Source organism: Chlorocebus sabaeus, chromosome 12, assembly GCF_047675955.1.
Source record: "Chlorocebus sabaeus isolate Y175 chromosome 12, mChlSab1.0.hap1, whole genome shotgun sequence".
Classification (NCBI taxonomy): domain Eukaryota; kingdom Metazoa; phylum Chordata; class Mammalia; order Primates; family Cercopithecidae; genus Chlorocebus; species Chlorocebus sabaeus.
Window position 1 is genome coordinate 547546 of NC_132915.1, and position 15748 is coordinate 563293.

Consider the following 15748-nt stretch of genomic DNA (forward strand, 5'->3'; position numbering starts at 1 on the left):
AAGCCGGCCAGGTCTGGTGTTTTTCCACAGTAATACTAATACCCTTGTGAAATGGCATGTTTGCTACAGTTTTAAACTTTTTTTCTTAAATACTATATGCAAAGAGAGAAAATTCTCACATTGTGTAAATGAGAGGAGAAATTGCTACAGCTATGACTGCCTTTGTTCTCAAAGCCATTTGAATTGCCGGCCGTGTTGGGGCTGGTTTGTACCTTGTGGAAGCGCTGAGATGAGAACTTCTCATTAGAGTAATTGCCGGGTGGGAGCGGCCCATCCGGGGCGGGGCGGGGCGGGGCGGGGCCTGGGCGCAGGGGCGGGGCGAGGTGCGGGCAGCCAAGATACTCGCGGGCGGGCGCGGGGCCTGGCCTGGAGACTGACCGCGCGGGGCGACCGGAGGGACCAGAGGGACGGGAGCAGCGCGGCCTCCCCGCCCTCTCCAGCCTCGGCTTCGCGCGGCCCCACGCCTGCCTCGGCTGCTAGCCCGTGCTGCCGCCGCCAGGTGACGCGGAGGGTGGGAGCGGGGCTGCTGCGTCCCCGGGCGCGGCGGGAGGTGGCTGAGTGGCGGCGGCTGCTTGTGCTTTCTTCCAAGCTGGGGGGACCTGGTAAATTCAGAGCGCATTCGAGGGCACAGGCGTCGGAACTGTGAGTTCGTGCGTGTGTTATTTCCCAGGCTTTCAGGTCAAAACGGCCAGGCAGACGCACGTCCCGGGGCGCTCGGGAAAGTTCACACGAAGCAGGAATCAGCGGGGAGACAGTGGCGCGCCCTGCAGGCCCAGGCTTGGGATTTCTGCAGCCACGCGCGCGGCTGCCCGACTCGGGCTCTCCTGCCTTCCTGCGGCCCGGGCCGGCTCCGCGCTCTCCCCGGCGGGCCTCGCCTGCGCCGCCGCGGGGGGAGCCTGCTCTAGACCCCGGCTCTAGGGCACAGGACTGGGCTCCCCAGAGAGGGGCAGCTTGTGAGGTTTCAAACATTTCTCTGTCAGAGTTAGCTCTTACTTGTTAAATTCCTAGATGAGGATCTGTACCGTGACATCAGAAGAAAAGTGGTTCTTAGAAAATTTAAAGTTTGTTTCTCCACTTCACTTTTTGAGGATCTGTGCTCACTGGTTTTTCAAGCCGGTTTGTTTTAAAGGAGTCAAGCTTCACTTTGAAGTATAAGGTGGAGATTATAGTTGCTCCGTTGGAACTCTGATATGTTAAAGGGAAATTCTGTAAAAATGCGGGATGCAAGCAGTAGCCACAGGAGCATTTTAAAAGTTTTGCTTCTTTTTCAGCTTAATGTATATAAGAAAAACAATTAAAAGCCTATGTTTCATTTTAGCCTCTTTTTTAAAGATAAATTCTTAATTTCTGCAGATAAATAGGAATACTGAGGGGAGGGAGGGAAAGTATGGTTTTCTATAGACTATTTTCCGTTAAAATTTAAATAATCAGAAAGCTTAGAAATGTTATTCCTGTAACTTCTGGAAGTTATAGGAAATGTTACATTTTAACATCAAAGTAAAATTCCAATAAAATAGTTTTTCTTGTAGGAGCACATTTTACATATGTAAAGGAAGATACAGAAATACTAGAAGTGCTGAAACTTAACCATTTTTGCGAAATTTGTCTGAAAAAAATTTCCTAAAGTGTTGCATACATTTGAGAATTTAGATTATTGCTAGAAAGCACATCTTAGGTTTTAATCATGTTCATACCAATGCCTATGAAAAGACCTACCAGGATTTTAGATCCATAGTTAGCCACCACTTGTAAGTATCCATTTTGCATTTTTGAAGACTCGTTGATTGACTTTCAAGTACTTGAAATTATGTAAGAGAATACTTTTTTGGCAGCAAAGTCTCATTTCAGATCCCCTGCTCCCCTATCAAATTCAGGCTACTCCAGGCTCTGTGTCCAGGCTGGAACTCACAGTAGACCTAAGATTATGTCTAAACTCATAGCAGTAAAGTGACGTTTTGACATAAAAGAACATTTTTATAATGCCGTTTCTGTCTACTTGTTTCCTTGAAAATAGTTTCTGTTGTGATAGGCAGTACCTTAATTTATGAATTATTCAGCTATTTGTGCAAATGTGTAACTTCAGGGCAGACAGACTTGGTGTTCGCATCACCCTCTCACACGATACACATGGGCAAGGCAGCCTTTTCTGTCCTATGGAATGTAGGAAAGTTAAAACATGTCTGGAAAATCTGAGACTTCTGCCCTTGTTCTCCTGAAATTAAATCCATTTTATTTTCAATAGCGTGAATTTCCCTACATGTCCAAGAGACTGTTAAGAAATTAATCCTTTGCTCTATTCCTCATAACACTTTTCACAGTTAATCTAGTGTGTAAACTGTCTGGACGAGAATCCAAAACTGTGCAGAATTTGGAGGAAATGTGACTCCTATGCCTTGTAGACATTAAATCATTCTGTGAAATAAAACTGAAACTTTGGATAGGAGATTGTACAGTACTCGCAACACATTTTTATTAAATGAAAACAAGTTCCATTATTTTTCCAGCAATCCTTCATGTAGTTGGACTCACCGTGCTCCCTACCTCCCCCCTGCTCCTTAGTTGTGGTTGGCTGTCCCTGCAAATGGACAGGTTGTTTTGTCAACTTGATGGCAGAAACCACCTGACAAATTGTAGACATGCAGCTGAAATTTATGCTTAGTTTGGATTTGATAGAAAATAATATTAGAAAATAAAATGTGACCAAAAAGATATTTATGTTGTCTTGACTGTGTGTCTACGCACAAGAAAGGACAGGAACTGAGAGTAATGGAATGTTAGTGTTTCCGGCTCCAGAATAAATACCCAAGAGTGAAATTAATTGATAAATTATGTTTCCTGCTTCAGGATTTGCTAAGAGTGTATGTGTGTGTCCGTACTTGAATCACTTGTCTAACCTGAGGATCGGAGTGGTTGACTTGGTTTCACTGTCCTTTTGTTGCTGTTCATTTTCTCACTTAGCAACTGTTATGTCATTATCTCTAAAATGTTTTCGTGGCTTACTTTTTTTTTTTTTTTTTTTTTGAGACGGAGTCTCGCTCTGTTGCCCAGGCTGAAGTGCAATGGCGTGATCTCCACTTACTGCAAACTCCGCCTCCCAGGTTCAAGCGATTCTCCTGCCTCAGCCTCCCGAGTAGCTGGGACTACAGGCACATGCCACCACACCCAGCTAATTTTTGTATTTTTAGTGGAGATGAGGTTTCACCATGTTGGCCAGGATGGTCTCGATCTCTTGACCTTATGATCCATGTGCCTCGGCCTCCCAAAGTGTTGGGACTACAGTCATGAGCCACTGTGCCCAGCCATACTTTTTTTTTAACTGTGAGTTTTGATTTTAAAAAACCCTTAATCCTTAATAGTAAATTTTAACAAGGAGACTATGGAAGGCAAAGGGAGAGATCTCTCTAAGACATACAGTTGAGTTTTTGCACAATGAAGCGAACTAGATTGTTAATACCTCATACAACCCATCTATTCGCTTTCTAAAGACATTGCAGAGCTATCGTTTCATTAATTACGGTTTGTTACATTTAAAGAGGCATTTCAGTCGTTTTACCATTAGCTTTTTAAATATGAAGAATCATCAACCAGATCTGTACTGTAAAGAATGTTTATGAAACTGTAAGTTGATAAATTTGTATTTTTTAGATATGTTCTTGTTGAGGAATGAGAATCACGCCTGGTCTGAATTTTCATGTGTTGCTGTATAAATTTGCTTTTAATAAATTCTTTTAAATCACCGGATTGTTAATTGACAGCTATTCTTGCAGACAACATTGTTACCTTATTATTTCTTCTTACTATATTGGGCATTAAGTCCTTTATTTCAATGTGATGAACATTTGACTATCAAGGATGTGGGTAGATAGCACATGAAATGAGCAAAATCTGGTTCCAATATTTAAGACACACCTTAAAAATGTACATTCTTTTTATAGAAGTTAAAATATAGTTTTCTTTGAATTCAGTTATTCCTGTTTAAACTCAAAAGAGGATACTATTTTCTGTACATGAAATTCTGAAGATAGGTATTTTCTGTAAGAGCTGAGTTTTTTCCCGTTTGCTAATCCCTTCTAATTTAGAGGAAAAACTGTATTATCACACTGAATGTTAGTGATGATTGCCTGTTTGTCCATAGGAACACAGTAATTTTGTGCATTGTATAGATTACTATTCACCAGGAATACAGGGCTGTATAAAAAGCATTTAACCAAGGAAGAATCATGTCGATATAATTATTAACTAAAATTACTAAATTCGTAATAAATAATCCTACACCATCTGATTTTGATTTTTGACATATTGGAGTAATGTAGGAAGTTATAGAAAGGATGAAATTCTGGGTTTGGATGAAATGACTGTTTTTTTCCCTTGGGAAAAAAATCTGAATGTATTTTATAATTTGTTAGTATTCTGAGTGACAGCGTAAAAACCTGAGCATGTGACTGATGCTGTGCTTCCTATGTATCTATTTACAGAATATTTGGAAGTTTTTAAATTCTTCCACTTTGTGATTGCTGCTTGCACAGAACCAATGTTAAAATGTTATGACTAAGACTGGAGAGACAGTGATAGGTTTCTCGGTGCACACTTCGTGCTGGGAGGTCTTCCCATAGCTACCGGACCGGCTTCAGAGAAATGCTTGGTTTCTGGTTGCCTGGTCCAGCACTTGGTTAGAGCACATGCCCCAGTCGTTCTCAGTGTTCTTAGGTTTACTTGTGGTAATGAATTTCTTCATAAGGTAGATCTCTCTTTTAAGTGAATTGTTAGGAAATACTTGTAGCATGATTTCAGAAAAATATTTCAGCTTGAGCTGGAAGCAGAGAAACGGACAGAGGGGAGGGCAGAGAGTTCAGGAAGGCTACTCAGAGAAACAGTTGACGCAAAGCATTCCTTACTATTATGTCTTTAGAATGTAATTTACGCAAATTCAACCATAGTCTACATTTTATTCTGAACCTTTTTTCTAAAAACATTTCTTGCCATCTTCCCATCTTACAAAAATAATTCCATCTCATTCTTTTTAATAGCTACATAGTATTCCATTGCATGGCTACATACCAGGTAGGATGTTTTGATTCATAGACTCAGCTAATCGTTTGTTTTACAGTAAAGGTATATTCATATGCTGGGCTAATTGGAGTTAGCAAGTGTCACTGTTTGTAAATTAGGAACTCAGAATTATAAAATGTATACTCTCCTTCAAGATAAATGCATCAAGTATTAAGTACACCATTATTAATTTAGGTAAGAGCATTAATTCTTTTTGTTGTTGTTGTTGTTGGATACAGAGTCTTGCTCTGTTGCCCAGGCTGAAGTCTACTGGATTAATCGTAGCTCACTGCAGCCTCCAACTGCTGGGCTCAGATGATCCTCCCTCCTCAGCCTCCCAAATAGCTGTGATTACAGACGCATATCAGCACACCTAATTTGGGGGGTGGGTAGGGGGCGAGATCTCACTGTGTTGCTCAGGCTGGTCTGAAACTCCTGGGCTCAAGCCATTCTCCTGTCTAGGCCTTCCAGAGTGCTGGGATTACTGGCGTGAGCTACCACTTGTGGAAAAAGCATTAATTCTAAGGAAACAAAAAGAAGGAAATTTTTATGAAAATGTGAATGCAAGAAGAGTTAGAAATATTCTTATACTTTAAAGTATTCCAATTTCTTTAGGAATATTAAACAAGCCATATATTAAACATGCCATTGTTGTTGTGGCAGGGTGAATAGACGGAATCACTTAGGAATTTACAGTTTCTGTTTCATGAGTGGTGATTTTCTTGAGAAGCATAAAATTCAGATCAGGAATGTTTTCCCTTTGGCCCCTTGTAATTGGTCTGGCAGGATCTGGGGTCAGAGAGGTAGACACAGGGATCCCACGCATCTCTTGTGAAATACTTGGAAATTTTCAGTTTGAGTGTTTATGATGCTTCCGACATATATAACAACATAAAATATTAATGTACACATGGTTGTACGAGATCCAGTTGACCAGAGGAGTGCATATTTTGTCATTTAATATTTTTGTGTTAGATTGCATATAGTATATGCTTTTAGCAAGAGTTAGGGGAATAATAGCATGGGAACGTTTGACCCTTGCAATCTGGAAACGTGAGAATTGTGCCAATACATTATTTCAGATAGTATTTGCTAATGATATGTATCTGTTTTAGGTTAGGTTCTGTGATGCCACTTTTAGAAACTTCACAAGCAAACCATGGCTCAAAATTTGCAGTAATCTTTTTGAACTGTAACTATTAGAATTTCCCAAAAATCTAATGAATATGGTTTTCTCTGTTTAAAATGAGCTGTGTGAATATTTGCTGCTACTTGAATTTTCTTTCCAAAATTCGTTTATAGACGTACTCCCTAACGATGTTTGGTAATCAGAAATAACTGGTTCTGCTGGACAAATATGCACCAATTGATTGATTTTCTTTATTTTGAAGAAAATTTTTTTTCTCTTAATTATTTGGTGACTTCCTTTGCTGGCAAATCCAATTTTATGCCACACAAATAATGTGAACAGTAGATACTTCTATTTGTAAGTTTTGACAGTTCTTTAAAATATGTTTTTGCTTCAACATACAGAGGTTTTTCTTTTCTGAATTGTGTTTTCAGCAGCAATTCAAACCAGTGGTATTTTTCCATTATACAAATTACTAATTTAGAATAAATGCATTTCAGTTCTGTCATGGTATCCTAGTAGGCAGGCTCTTGGGCAGACACTCTGGTATGTGTACATATCACTAAGTTGTCTACTTTTGTGTCTTAGAAATGTTTATCATTTAAAAAGTAACAGATGGAAGAAGACCATTTGTTGAAGACTGTGGCCTGGCTAGTGTGTGGGCAGTAAAGGCTGACCGCCCCTGGATTCTGTGGCTCTGAACATTTTCTGTTTCTTTTTGGGTTATGAGGAGGGAGAACTCTTGGTTTAGTTTTGAGGAACTTCATTGATTATATCTTAATTTTGCCTTATTGTCGAAAAGCCACGTGAAAATTTATGCAGCGTAGAGATTTTCACTGTGTTTTATTTGGTTCAGAGCCGAGTCTGGAAGATGACTTAGTTTATAAGTTCTGTCTCGTGTCCTGTAGCCAAGCTTTCCGTCTCCTTTAATGAGGGCACCGTGTGAGTGGATGCCGTTTCCTCCTGTGGACTGGAGGGGCAACCTGAGGGTCTGCTGAGGTGGTGGGTATGTTTTCTGGGAAGAGTGAAAGGGGATTTGTCTGACTTTGGGGGAACTCTATAAAAATGAAAGATACTTTGTGTCAGTGGGATCACCTTTTTAATCCAAGGGGCAAAAGAAAACCGGTTTCTGTTGTGCTTCTGCCCAAAGGCCTCCTGCGTGTGACTTTCAAAGGACCCTGCTTGTGTTGAATTGCAGCCAGCAAGTCTCCAGCATACAGAATTTGAGATTTCCCCCTCCCCACCGTGTCTTCTGTTTTTGCTCCGTGTAAACAGTTCCCTGCATAGTAACATAGACAAATATAGCAGAGAATGCTTTTCTGGAAGAAGAATGCTCCCTAAGCATTTTTTAACCATTTTTGGGAAGAATTGATCTTTCTGTGTGTTTCAGACAGACTGGAGAGGGGGAGGCCATGGCTGTAAATTGAAGTGACATCATATGTATTGCCCCCATTGATCCGCTTTTAGTCTCCAGCCAGGATAAAAGGAAATGGCATCAGGGAGGAAGCACGCTTCATTTAGGCACAGATCCCAGAGTGATAATGGGGTAATAATAGAACTCACGCCACTGTCAGCCCTCGGCTGCCTTCGTCCCGGGCTTGTTCTCTGGCTGGGGAGCCGCACGGTGACTTTCTTGTGTGAGGCAGTGGCGCACCAGCTGGGCCTGGCCGGGAGGTGCTCTCCTCTGCTGTCGGAGGGCTGCAGGCACTGGGGCCTGGAGGCTGCCTTCGCTGGTCTCTTGTCACAGGCCCTGCCTCTGCAAGGTCAGTCGTGAGCCATGTCCGATGCGGGAGGGGAGCTGGCCTGTTCTGATCATGCTGACGGAAGAAGTGGCGGCGGGACCTCAGTCGCGTGGGTGGTCTTCTGGGAGCGCGGAGTGAGTGACGCCCCCATGACAGCAGTAAGAGGCTTTTGGGAGAGTTGGGGTTTTTTTTGTTGAGCTGCCTCTAGTTGAGGAGGGTGGGTTTGGAAAATTCGTGTTTTCTTTCCAAGAGCATGCGTAAAACCTCTCCCAAACCCCTGGAAGTCGCACAGCTTGCGTCGACTCTGAAGCTGGGAAAACATGCGGTGGACTGTTTTCTTTGTACAGTTCTTAGTATTTAGCAACTGTGAAATCTTCCATGTCTAGAGTAGAACACAGACTTCTAAAATCCTTAGCAAGCAGCATTTGTACTTGACTGACCTCGTGTAGCATTTTATTTCTTGTATTCATTTCAGTAAGTTTTATAGTTCTGTGAAGTTCTCTTGCAAATACCCACATCACTTTGGCACCTTGTAGTCCTATTTTGTGTAAATTTCCGAGGCAGATGCATTTTAAAAATATTGAGCTGGTCTCCGTATGGAAAAAATAACCCCATCATGGATTTCTTGTTTATGCAAAGGAAAGGACTTTTGCATTCCTGTCGCTGTTGAGCTGTGGGTGTGAGCACTGTTAGGCCCCCAGAAATGAAGGCAAGTTGTTTTGATAATGTTTGAAGAAGGAGCTATTTCTTAGGTGGTGAGGCTCGGCGGTGAGGTCCTTTATTTTTCACAATCGCTCTGTGGTACGACCAAAGCCGCCTCTCTCCCCGCCGGTGCTGCTGTGTTAAACACAGCTGGCCTTTCAGTCTAAAATTCAGTTAATCTTAAAATGAATAAATAAACGCAGTTGGCCTAGAAGTCACGTGAAGTTTGCTCTGATTTCCGCGTGGTGGAAGTGGAGTGGTCCACAGAGCATGTCCCACTCCCCCATGCCTGCCCTGGGCTCCTCGCACCGCCCCACCCGCTGCTGCCTTGAGCACATCTGCTGATATGTGGTCTCTTTCAGTTGCTTTACAAACGTTTCGGTTTATTACATTACCACTACCTCTTCATTTGTAGGGTGGCTTTACGGGGAGCAAATGTTTATTTTACAAAGAGAAATGTATTGAAGCTATTTAACTACATTTTTGTTTCAGTATCCTCTTTTTAAGGTCTATTATCTCATCCTTTAAAAATGTTGTCATGTGTATTTTGCGAATAAAAGATGCTTTATTAGTTCTATTGTCTGTGTCCCAAAATAGCATTTGTTCACTGATTTTTTTTTCCCTACTTTTTTCAGAAACTACATTCCCCGCCATGAGTTAGAATAGTTACAAGTAAAAGCCGGATGGCTACAGGTTGTTTACTAAGTGAGAGTCATTTCAAATCTGTTCAGAAGAATGGGACTGAGAGAAACCTGGGAGCACGAGGCTGGCTGTGGCAGCGCTGTGGTCGGGGCCTTGTTTAGGGGGAGCAGATACCTGAGGGGAGTGTCCGCCCTTGCTCCTCACCTCTCAAATGAGAGTCAGTGTGCTCCCTCCCTTCCATCTCACGGTCGCAAGTCTGGGAGCAGAGCTTTAAAGGTTTTCATTGTGTAAAATTTGGAGAGGACAGAAGCTTCCGTTGATCCTTTTGGTTCTGTTTCTGTGTAGAGATGCGTGAGCTTTCAGCTTAAAAGAAAGCTCAGATTATACAAGTATGAATGCAGGTATTTTTATAGGTTCACGTATTGGTAATTGTTGGATTTTAAACTGGAGCTGTATCTGTTGGTTAAACCTAGTTGGGGTAAGTTGAGGACCAAGCTATTGTCTTACTCAGGGTTTCTTTGCTCAGTGTGTGTCTTTAGTTTAAACCAAATCCCAAACGAGAGTTCTGACAGGAGGCGTCTTTGTTAGCACAAGTGTATAACATGGGGATATGCTTTTCTTTCTCCTCTCCCCTCCCTGTAATTCTGCAGTTTGGCAGGAATGGTTCCTTCTGTATTTAGTCAGCAAACGAGGCCCCTCTTCTGGCAAAGGGTGTTCTGCTGGTCTGGGTGCCGGTGGTGCCGAGAATTGCTTCTCTGTGAGGCTGAGCCCGTTCCCCGAAGCCTGCCTGCCTTTGTCTGGAGGGGTCTCGATGCCAGGCTCCTGTTGTCCTCGGACTGTCTGTCTTAAGAAATGCTGCTCACCAGTTTTGAGTGTCTGTGGGGTAGAGCAGGTCTCCATCCTGTGGTGGCCTGGCCTGGGTACCCCTGGTGGAGCTGCTGTTTGACAGCAGCACAACAAAGGGTAGTAGTGAGATGAAGCAGGGAGAGCCCACGACTGGGGTCAAAAGGAAGGCACTGGGAAGAGGGCTCAAGGGCTGGAGGGCATTCAGTCAGTGGCCCCGGGAGACGGGTTAGGGGTGCTTGAGGCCATGGGTTGAAGGCTCAGCCTCCTGCAGAAAAGCACGTCTCTTGGAACATCATAGGAGGCTGAGGGATGAGATGAACAGCAAGGAGGAGGAGGGCAGAGGGAGAGAGGAACCAGTCTCACTGGGCTGCCTGGGCAGAAGTGCTGGATACCACACGCGCCCGGCAGTGTTCACGGTGTGAATGGTGAGGGGGCCTGCCAGAGGCTGGGGCCTGGGGTTGGCCTCTTCTGTGAAACAGATTTCATTTTAATATTGTGTGGTAGATGGGTGATTTTGTTACAAGTAGTTATGTAGTAATTTGATATCTTTAAAACATGCTGCAATTACTTGACTTCCCATGAAAAGAAATGGAGCGTTAGTAATTCCTTGGGTCGGAGTCAGTGCTGGTCGTGCTGCAGTTTTGCTGAAGGCACCTTGTTTCTCCTGAGAGAATAGCCACAGCATGCCTTTCAGATGAAGCGATGCTATGAAGTACAGAATATACCCAAGAACCAAGTGATTGCGTTGGTGCCTGTCTCCCTTCTTTCTGCCTCTGTCTGTAGGCAAGTGGGACTTTCTCAGAACTTAGAAGGGTGAGGTGAGAAAACAGATACCTTGTGGAATGGTGCGGTGGGTGTGGTGTTTGCAGTACTTGCTGTCTACCTGTTGCCCCCGCGTACCTTTTGGAAAAATATAAGTGAGTGTGTGAATGAGTGAGGGGGTAAGGGATAGGGAGGGTCAGGCAGAGTGCACACTTGGGGGCAGAAAGATGAGGAGCAGGAAGGGAAACCAGCACTTTAAAAAAATTGTTTTAGAGCATCAGAAAGTGGCAGTTAAAATCCAGGTGTTCTTACGAATGTACTGTTGATGTGATACCAGCTTCCAGACCTGTAATTTGGATTGACAGAGATGATCTGCACATACACAGGGATGGAGAGAAGCTCGGCAGAGAGAGCCATGGAATTCATAGGGTAAATTTTAAAATCTTGATTTTAGAATAAATGTGTTTCACTTCCTACAAGGCGTATCTCAAATTGATTATTCCTCCAGTGCACTACAGGGCCCATCTCGCAGGGCCAGCAGTCCTAGCCCTGCTGCCCCGTAGCGAGTAACACGGATGAAGTCTTACGCGTGCTTCGCTTCATTTCTTGTATTTCGCATACATTGTGTTTTGTTTTTGTACCACGGGAAGACTACCTCCTCTCTTTGCCCTCAACTTGTAACGTCACTTTTGACCGTTCCTGTATGAGAACTCAGGAATATGGGTGACCTTGTGTGTCTGTGTGTACAGCGGCACATATAGTTGCTTACGGCCTTTGTAGCTTTTTGATGGATCATAAGTTTATGATTCTCGTAATGGAGGGAAGACAGTTCTTTCAGTATGTACTCTTTCTCTCTCAGTGTGCAGCAGGTGTATTTACAGAGCTTATGTGGTGAAAAAGGGACTGCATGCCGCGTCTTATTTCTGTGAAATTTCCAGGTGTTTGCCTATAATTGGATGGCTCCTTGAATCTTTGTCTAGGCTAAATTGTATTTTCTGGTATATGCGTGCTGTAAAGGAAGAGATCCAGTAAACCACGATAATGTTTTATTAAGATAAGCACAGTTTTGATCTGCTCTAAGTATAAAACTGAAATGATTAGTCATGGAAAACGGGGCCTAATCAGACCCCGGAATGCAGCGTCTTCGGGAATACAGACAATATACACCCTGAGGAATCACAAAAGTCAGCTTCACAGCCTTTCCATGTTGCCGAGATATGCTGAAAGCACCCAGGTTACCCTGGGTATGCGGTCTTCAGTCTGAACATTTGGGTTTACTTTCTCATCAGCTGAATGGCATTTTCATAGGCTGTTTGGTTTTGTCTTTAGCTTCTTCCAGACCAGCTGGTCTTGCTTCTGGAGCATCTCTTGGAGCAGAAGACTCTGAGCCACCAAACTCTGCAAAGCCTCCAGAGGACATACCACCTCCAGGATCAGGATGCAGAGGTAACCAGGAACACCCCGGAGTTTAACCAGCAGATCCCACTGTTGGTGAAGGATGGTGATCCCATTGCAGCCCCAAACTATTGAAACCACCATTTCTATTAGCAAAATCCCATGTGTTTGCTGTGTGAGTGAAGAACTAAGTGCGTTAATCTGATTGTACTTACTCTTCTAACCAGAGTATTTTGAGGTCTTAAAAGTGTTTCCCTCTTCTTAAATCATAAAGATGGACATAAGTCTCCTAAAGGATTGAGTGGAATGCTTTTGAGTTGTAAACTTGGGTGGGTCATTGTGTGACTGACGGTGGTGCCGTTCTGTTGCCCATGAAGGAAACTTGGCTCCGATGTGTCAGAGCTGCTTGGTTGCATTCAGTTAGGGCAGGAAAGGAGCCATGTGTAAAGGGAACTAAAACTAAATCTAGCAGCTGTGGTTGGAGAGGTCAACTGGATGCTTGCGAGAAAGCAATGTGATGTAGTCCTTAATGTCTTCTACCTTATTGTGAGGAATGCAGTGTGAATCCTAAGACAAATTCCGGAGTTTTAAAAAAGTACAAAGTAGTAAATAATATATTCAGACATCTTAAGTAAAAACTAGAGCTTAAACAAAACCTTTTTTATGTAAGACTCCCCAAATGCAGAAAAGTAAGTTTGGTTTTGAACATTTTAAAACTGTGCAGTCTAGTACAGCAGCCATTAGCCATGTGTGGCTGTTAAACACTTAAATGCAGCTATTTTGAGTTGAGATGTGCTGTAAGTATAAAATGCACAATGAATAGTGAAGGCATTGAATGAAGAAAGACAAAATAACTTAATGTCTCCCGATTGATTATAGTGTTAGTGATATTTGGGATATATTAGGTTAAATGTTATTGTAATGAATTTTATAATCATTAAATGGAGTAATTGAGAAAAGCCCTGGTCCTTATTAACCAAAAGGTAAGATGGCCATTGTTAGGCATTTTAAAACCCCATAAACTTGAGTGATTGAAAAACTCCAGAGGAGACGTGTAGCTTTTTACCCACCTGAGCATAGACCAGATTTGCAACTGTTGCTGTTTATTTCAGCTCTTACATTTTTGTTTATAGGAGTTTTCGAATGCCAGACTGTTATTTTTAATTAGTGCTTAAAAGACTTTGCTATATACAGTCATTAGGCTGTGTTTCGATCAGGGTGGAATACCACCGAACCGCCAGGACCTGTGATGGGGATGGACAGACCAGAGGGGAGAACCAGAGCAGGCGCCGGGCACCTGTCACTTGATGTCCGGAAGCCAGGAGGTGGCCCCTTCCGTTTAGCATAAAACATGTCCTGTTCTTAACTTACAGCTCAACTTACTTGTTATATATAACCTCCTAGAACCTTTGAGAAGTAGAACAGGTTTTATTTAGTTGCTTGTTTTATACTGCGCAAACTATGTCATGGTGCTAGACAAGGCAGTCTCTTCAGCTAGAACCCTGGTGATGAGGTGCTGGGGCCTCATTACATCTTTGCCTGGTTTATATAACTAGTGTGGTCTGTGTTCATGTGATTCACAAATATTCCACTATTCCACTAGGCATCAGGAATATAGAAATGACAGGCAAAGTTAGCTACCCTTAGGAAGCTTACATTCTTCTGAAAAGACAGTTCCTGAGTAAATGAACAAGACAGCTTGAGACAAGAGCGGTGTACAGGATAAAGTCGGGCAAGGTTTCCCTAGATGGGGGATTCAGGCCACTCAGAGCGACCTGAAGGCGGGAGGGAGCTGACCATAGCGCAGGTGTGAACTCGGTGTGTGCCGGCACAGGGCCAGCAAGCCTTTTCCATAAAGGACCAGGCAGTTAATATTTCAGACCGTACGCTTTCTGTGGCAGCTCTTCAGCCTTGTTGCTGTAGCATGAAGCTGTCATAAGTAGTATAGCAGACGTGGCTGTGTGCCAGTAAAACTTTTACGGACCTGAAACTTAAATTTGATGTAATTAGCCCATCTCCAGATAATTGTTTTTTTTTCCCCACCTTTCCTTTTTATTTATTTGGAGACAGTTCTCACTCTGTTGCTCAGCCTGGAATGCAGTAGTGTGATAATAGCTCACTGCAGCCTTGAGCTCCTGGGCTCAGGCAATCCTCCTGCCTCAGCCACCCAAGTAACTGGGACTACAAGCATGCGTCACCACATGTGCTAATTTAGAAAAAGAATTTTTTTTGAGAGAGATAGGGTCTCACTATGTTGGCCAGGCTTGTCTCGTACTCCTGGCCTGGAACAGTCCTTTTGCCTCAGCCTCCCACAGTGCTGGGATTATAGGTGTGAACCACCATGCCTGGCCCTTTTTCCTTTTTAAAATGATTTGGAAACATATACACCGTTCCTGGCTGCAGCCCCATCCGTGGTTTCCTGACCCCCGTGCCGGGCCTGCAGGGTTGAGGTCGGGGATGAGCAGGAGCCAAATCAAGTGGAGAGAGAGGTTAGACCCTGGCGTGTGTCTGAAAAAGGTGCCTCTGCCCAAACTCTGGAGGTCCTGGCGTGTGGTTAGTTACACCGACAGCTTATCTCGTTGTGAAGTTTTCTGGAGGTCCTGGCGTGTGGTTAGTTACACCGACAGCTTATCTCGTTGTGAAGTTTTCTGGAGGTCCTGGCGTGTGGTTAGTTACACCGACAGCTTATCTCATTGTGAAGTTTCCTTGAAATGTCACTTAGAACCAAAAAAGCAACAGGATTTTGGCCAACCAGGGTGTTTTCTAGAAACTTTTATGAGTGAAGTGTGATTTATTACAACACTAATTGTGGGAATTTCGTTGAATAATCAGCTGCCTTTAAGTGACAGGACATTTCATGGGAGGAGGAATTGTTACTTGGTAGAAAAAGTCCCAGGGATGCCTGCTGAGTTCTTGGTGCTTCTCCTTGACTAAACAAGTGAGGAGAGTCCCTTGCAGTCGCTCTCCGGGGTCTTACATACGGAATAAATGGCAGCCGTTTGAGAGCGGGCCAGAGATTCTGGAGTGAGGCAGGCTGTGTACTGAGCACACTGCGGGCGCTGGGGCCCGTGTTGAATTAGGTGGCTGGTGCAGAAACACCTGCCCAGGCCGATGGGGCAGGTCTCCAGTACAGGGCAGGGGTGTTTGGGACCTGGTGGGGGCAGATTTCTTTACCTGCTGTGGCCCCTGTATTTTCGAGATACGCAGAAAGACTTCCCTTGCTCTCCCTGTGACCGAGGTGCGTCTGTAAAGCTGCCTTTCCAGAAGGGAAGCCTGCTGCCTCCAGCTGCTCCTGCTCCTCATGGCAGAGTGCATGGAGGAGTTTTGTTGGCTGAGCAGCGTGTTCGGGATGTAGCGGCCGGAAGGGGTCTCTACTGTGAGAACCCTATTCCATGGTTGCTTTAGCTCCTGGGCCGCCATCCCCGTCTGTCCCTCCCTGCCTCCATGTGGATGGGCCGGTACGGGCCGCCCACACAGAGAA

The 15748-nt window shown here is 43.8% G+C and overlaps 1 protein-coding gene across 10 annotated transcripts in view; it reads left to right on the forward strand.

Moving 5' to 3' along the window:
• Window positions 1–15748, forward strand: part of AOPEP (aminopeptidase O (putative)) — a 357345-nt gene that overhangs the window by 317465 nt on the left and 24132 nt on the right. For 7 of the 10 annotated variants that reach the window (XM_073021366.1, XM_073021364.1, XM_073021372.1 and 4 more), the window contains one exon: window positions 12202–12318. The exons of the other annotated variants lie outside the window; for them this stretch is intronic. In XM_073021366.1, the coding sequence (XP_072877467.1) occupies window positions 12202–12318 (117 nt within the window). The remainder of the gene's footprint in view (window positions 1–12201; window positions 12319–15748) is intronic. 10 annotated transcript variants of the gene reach the window in all.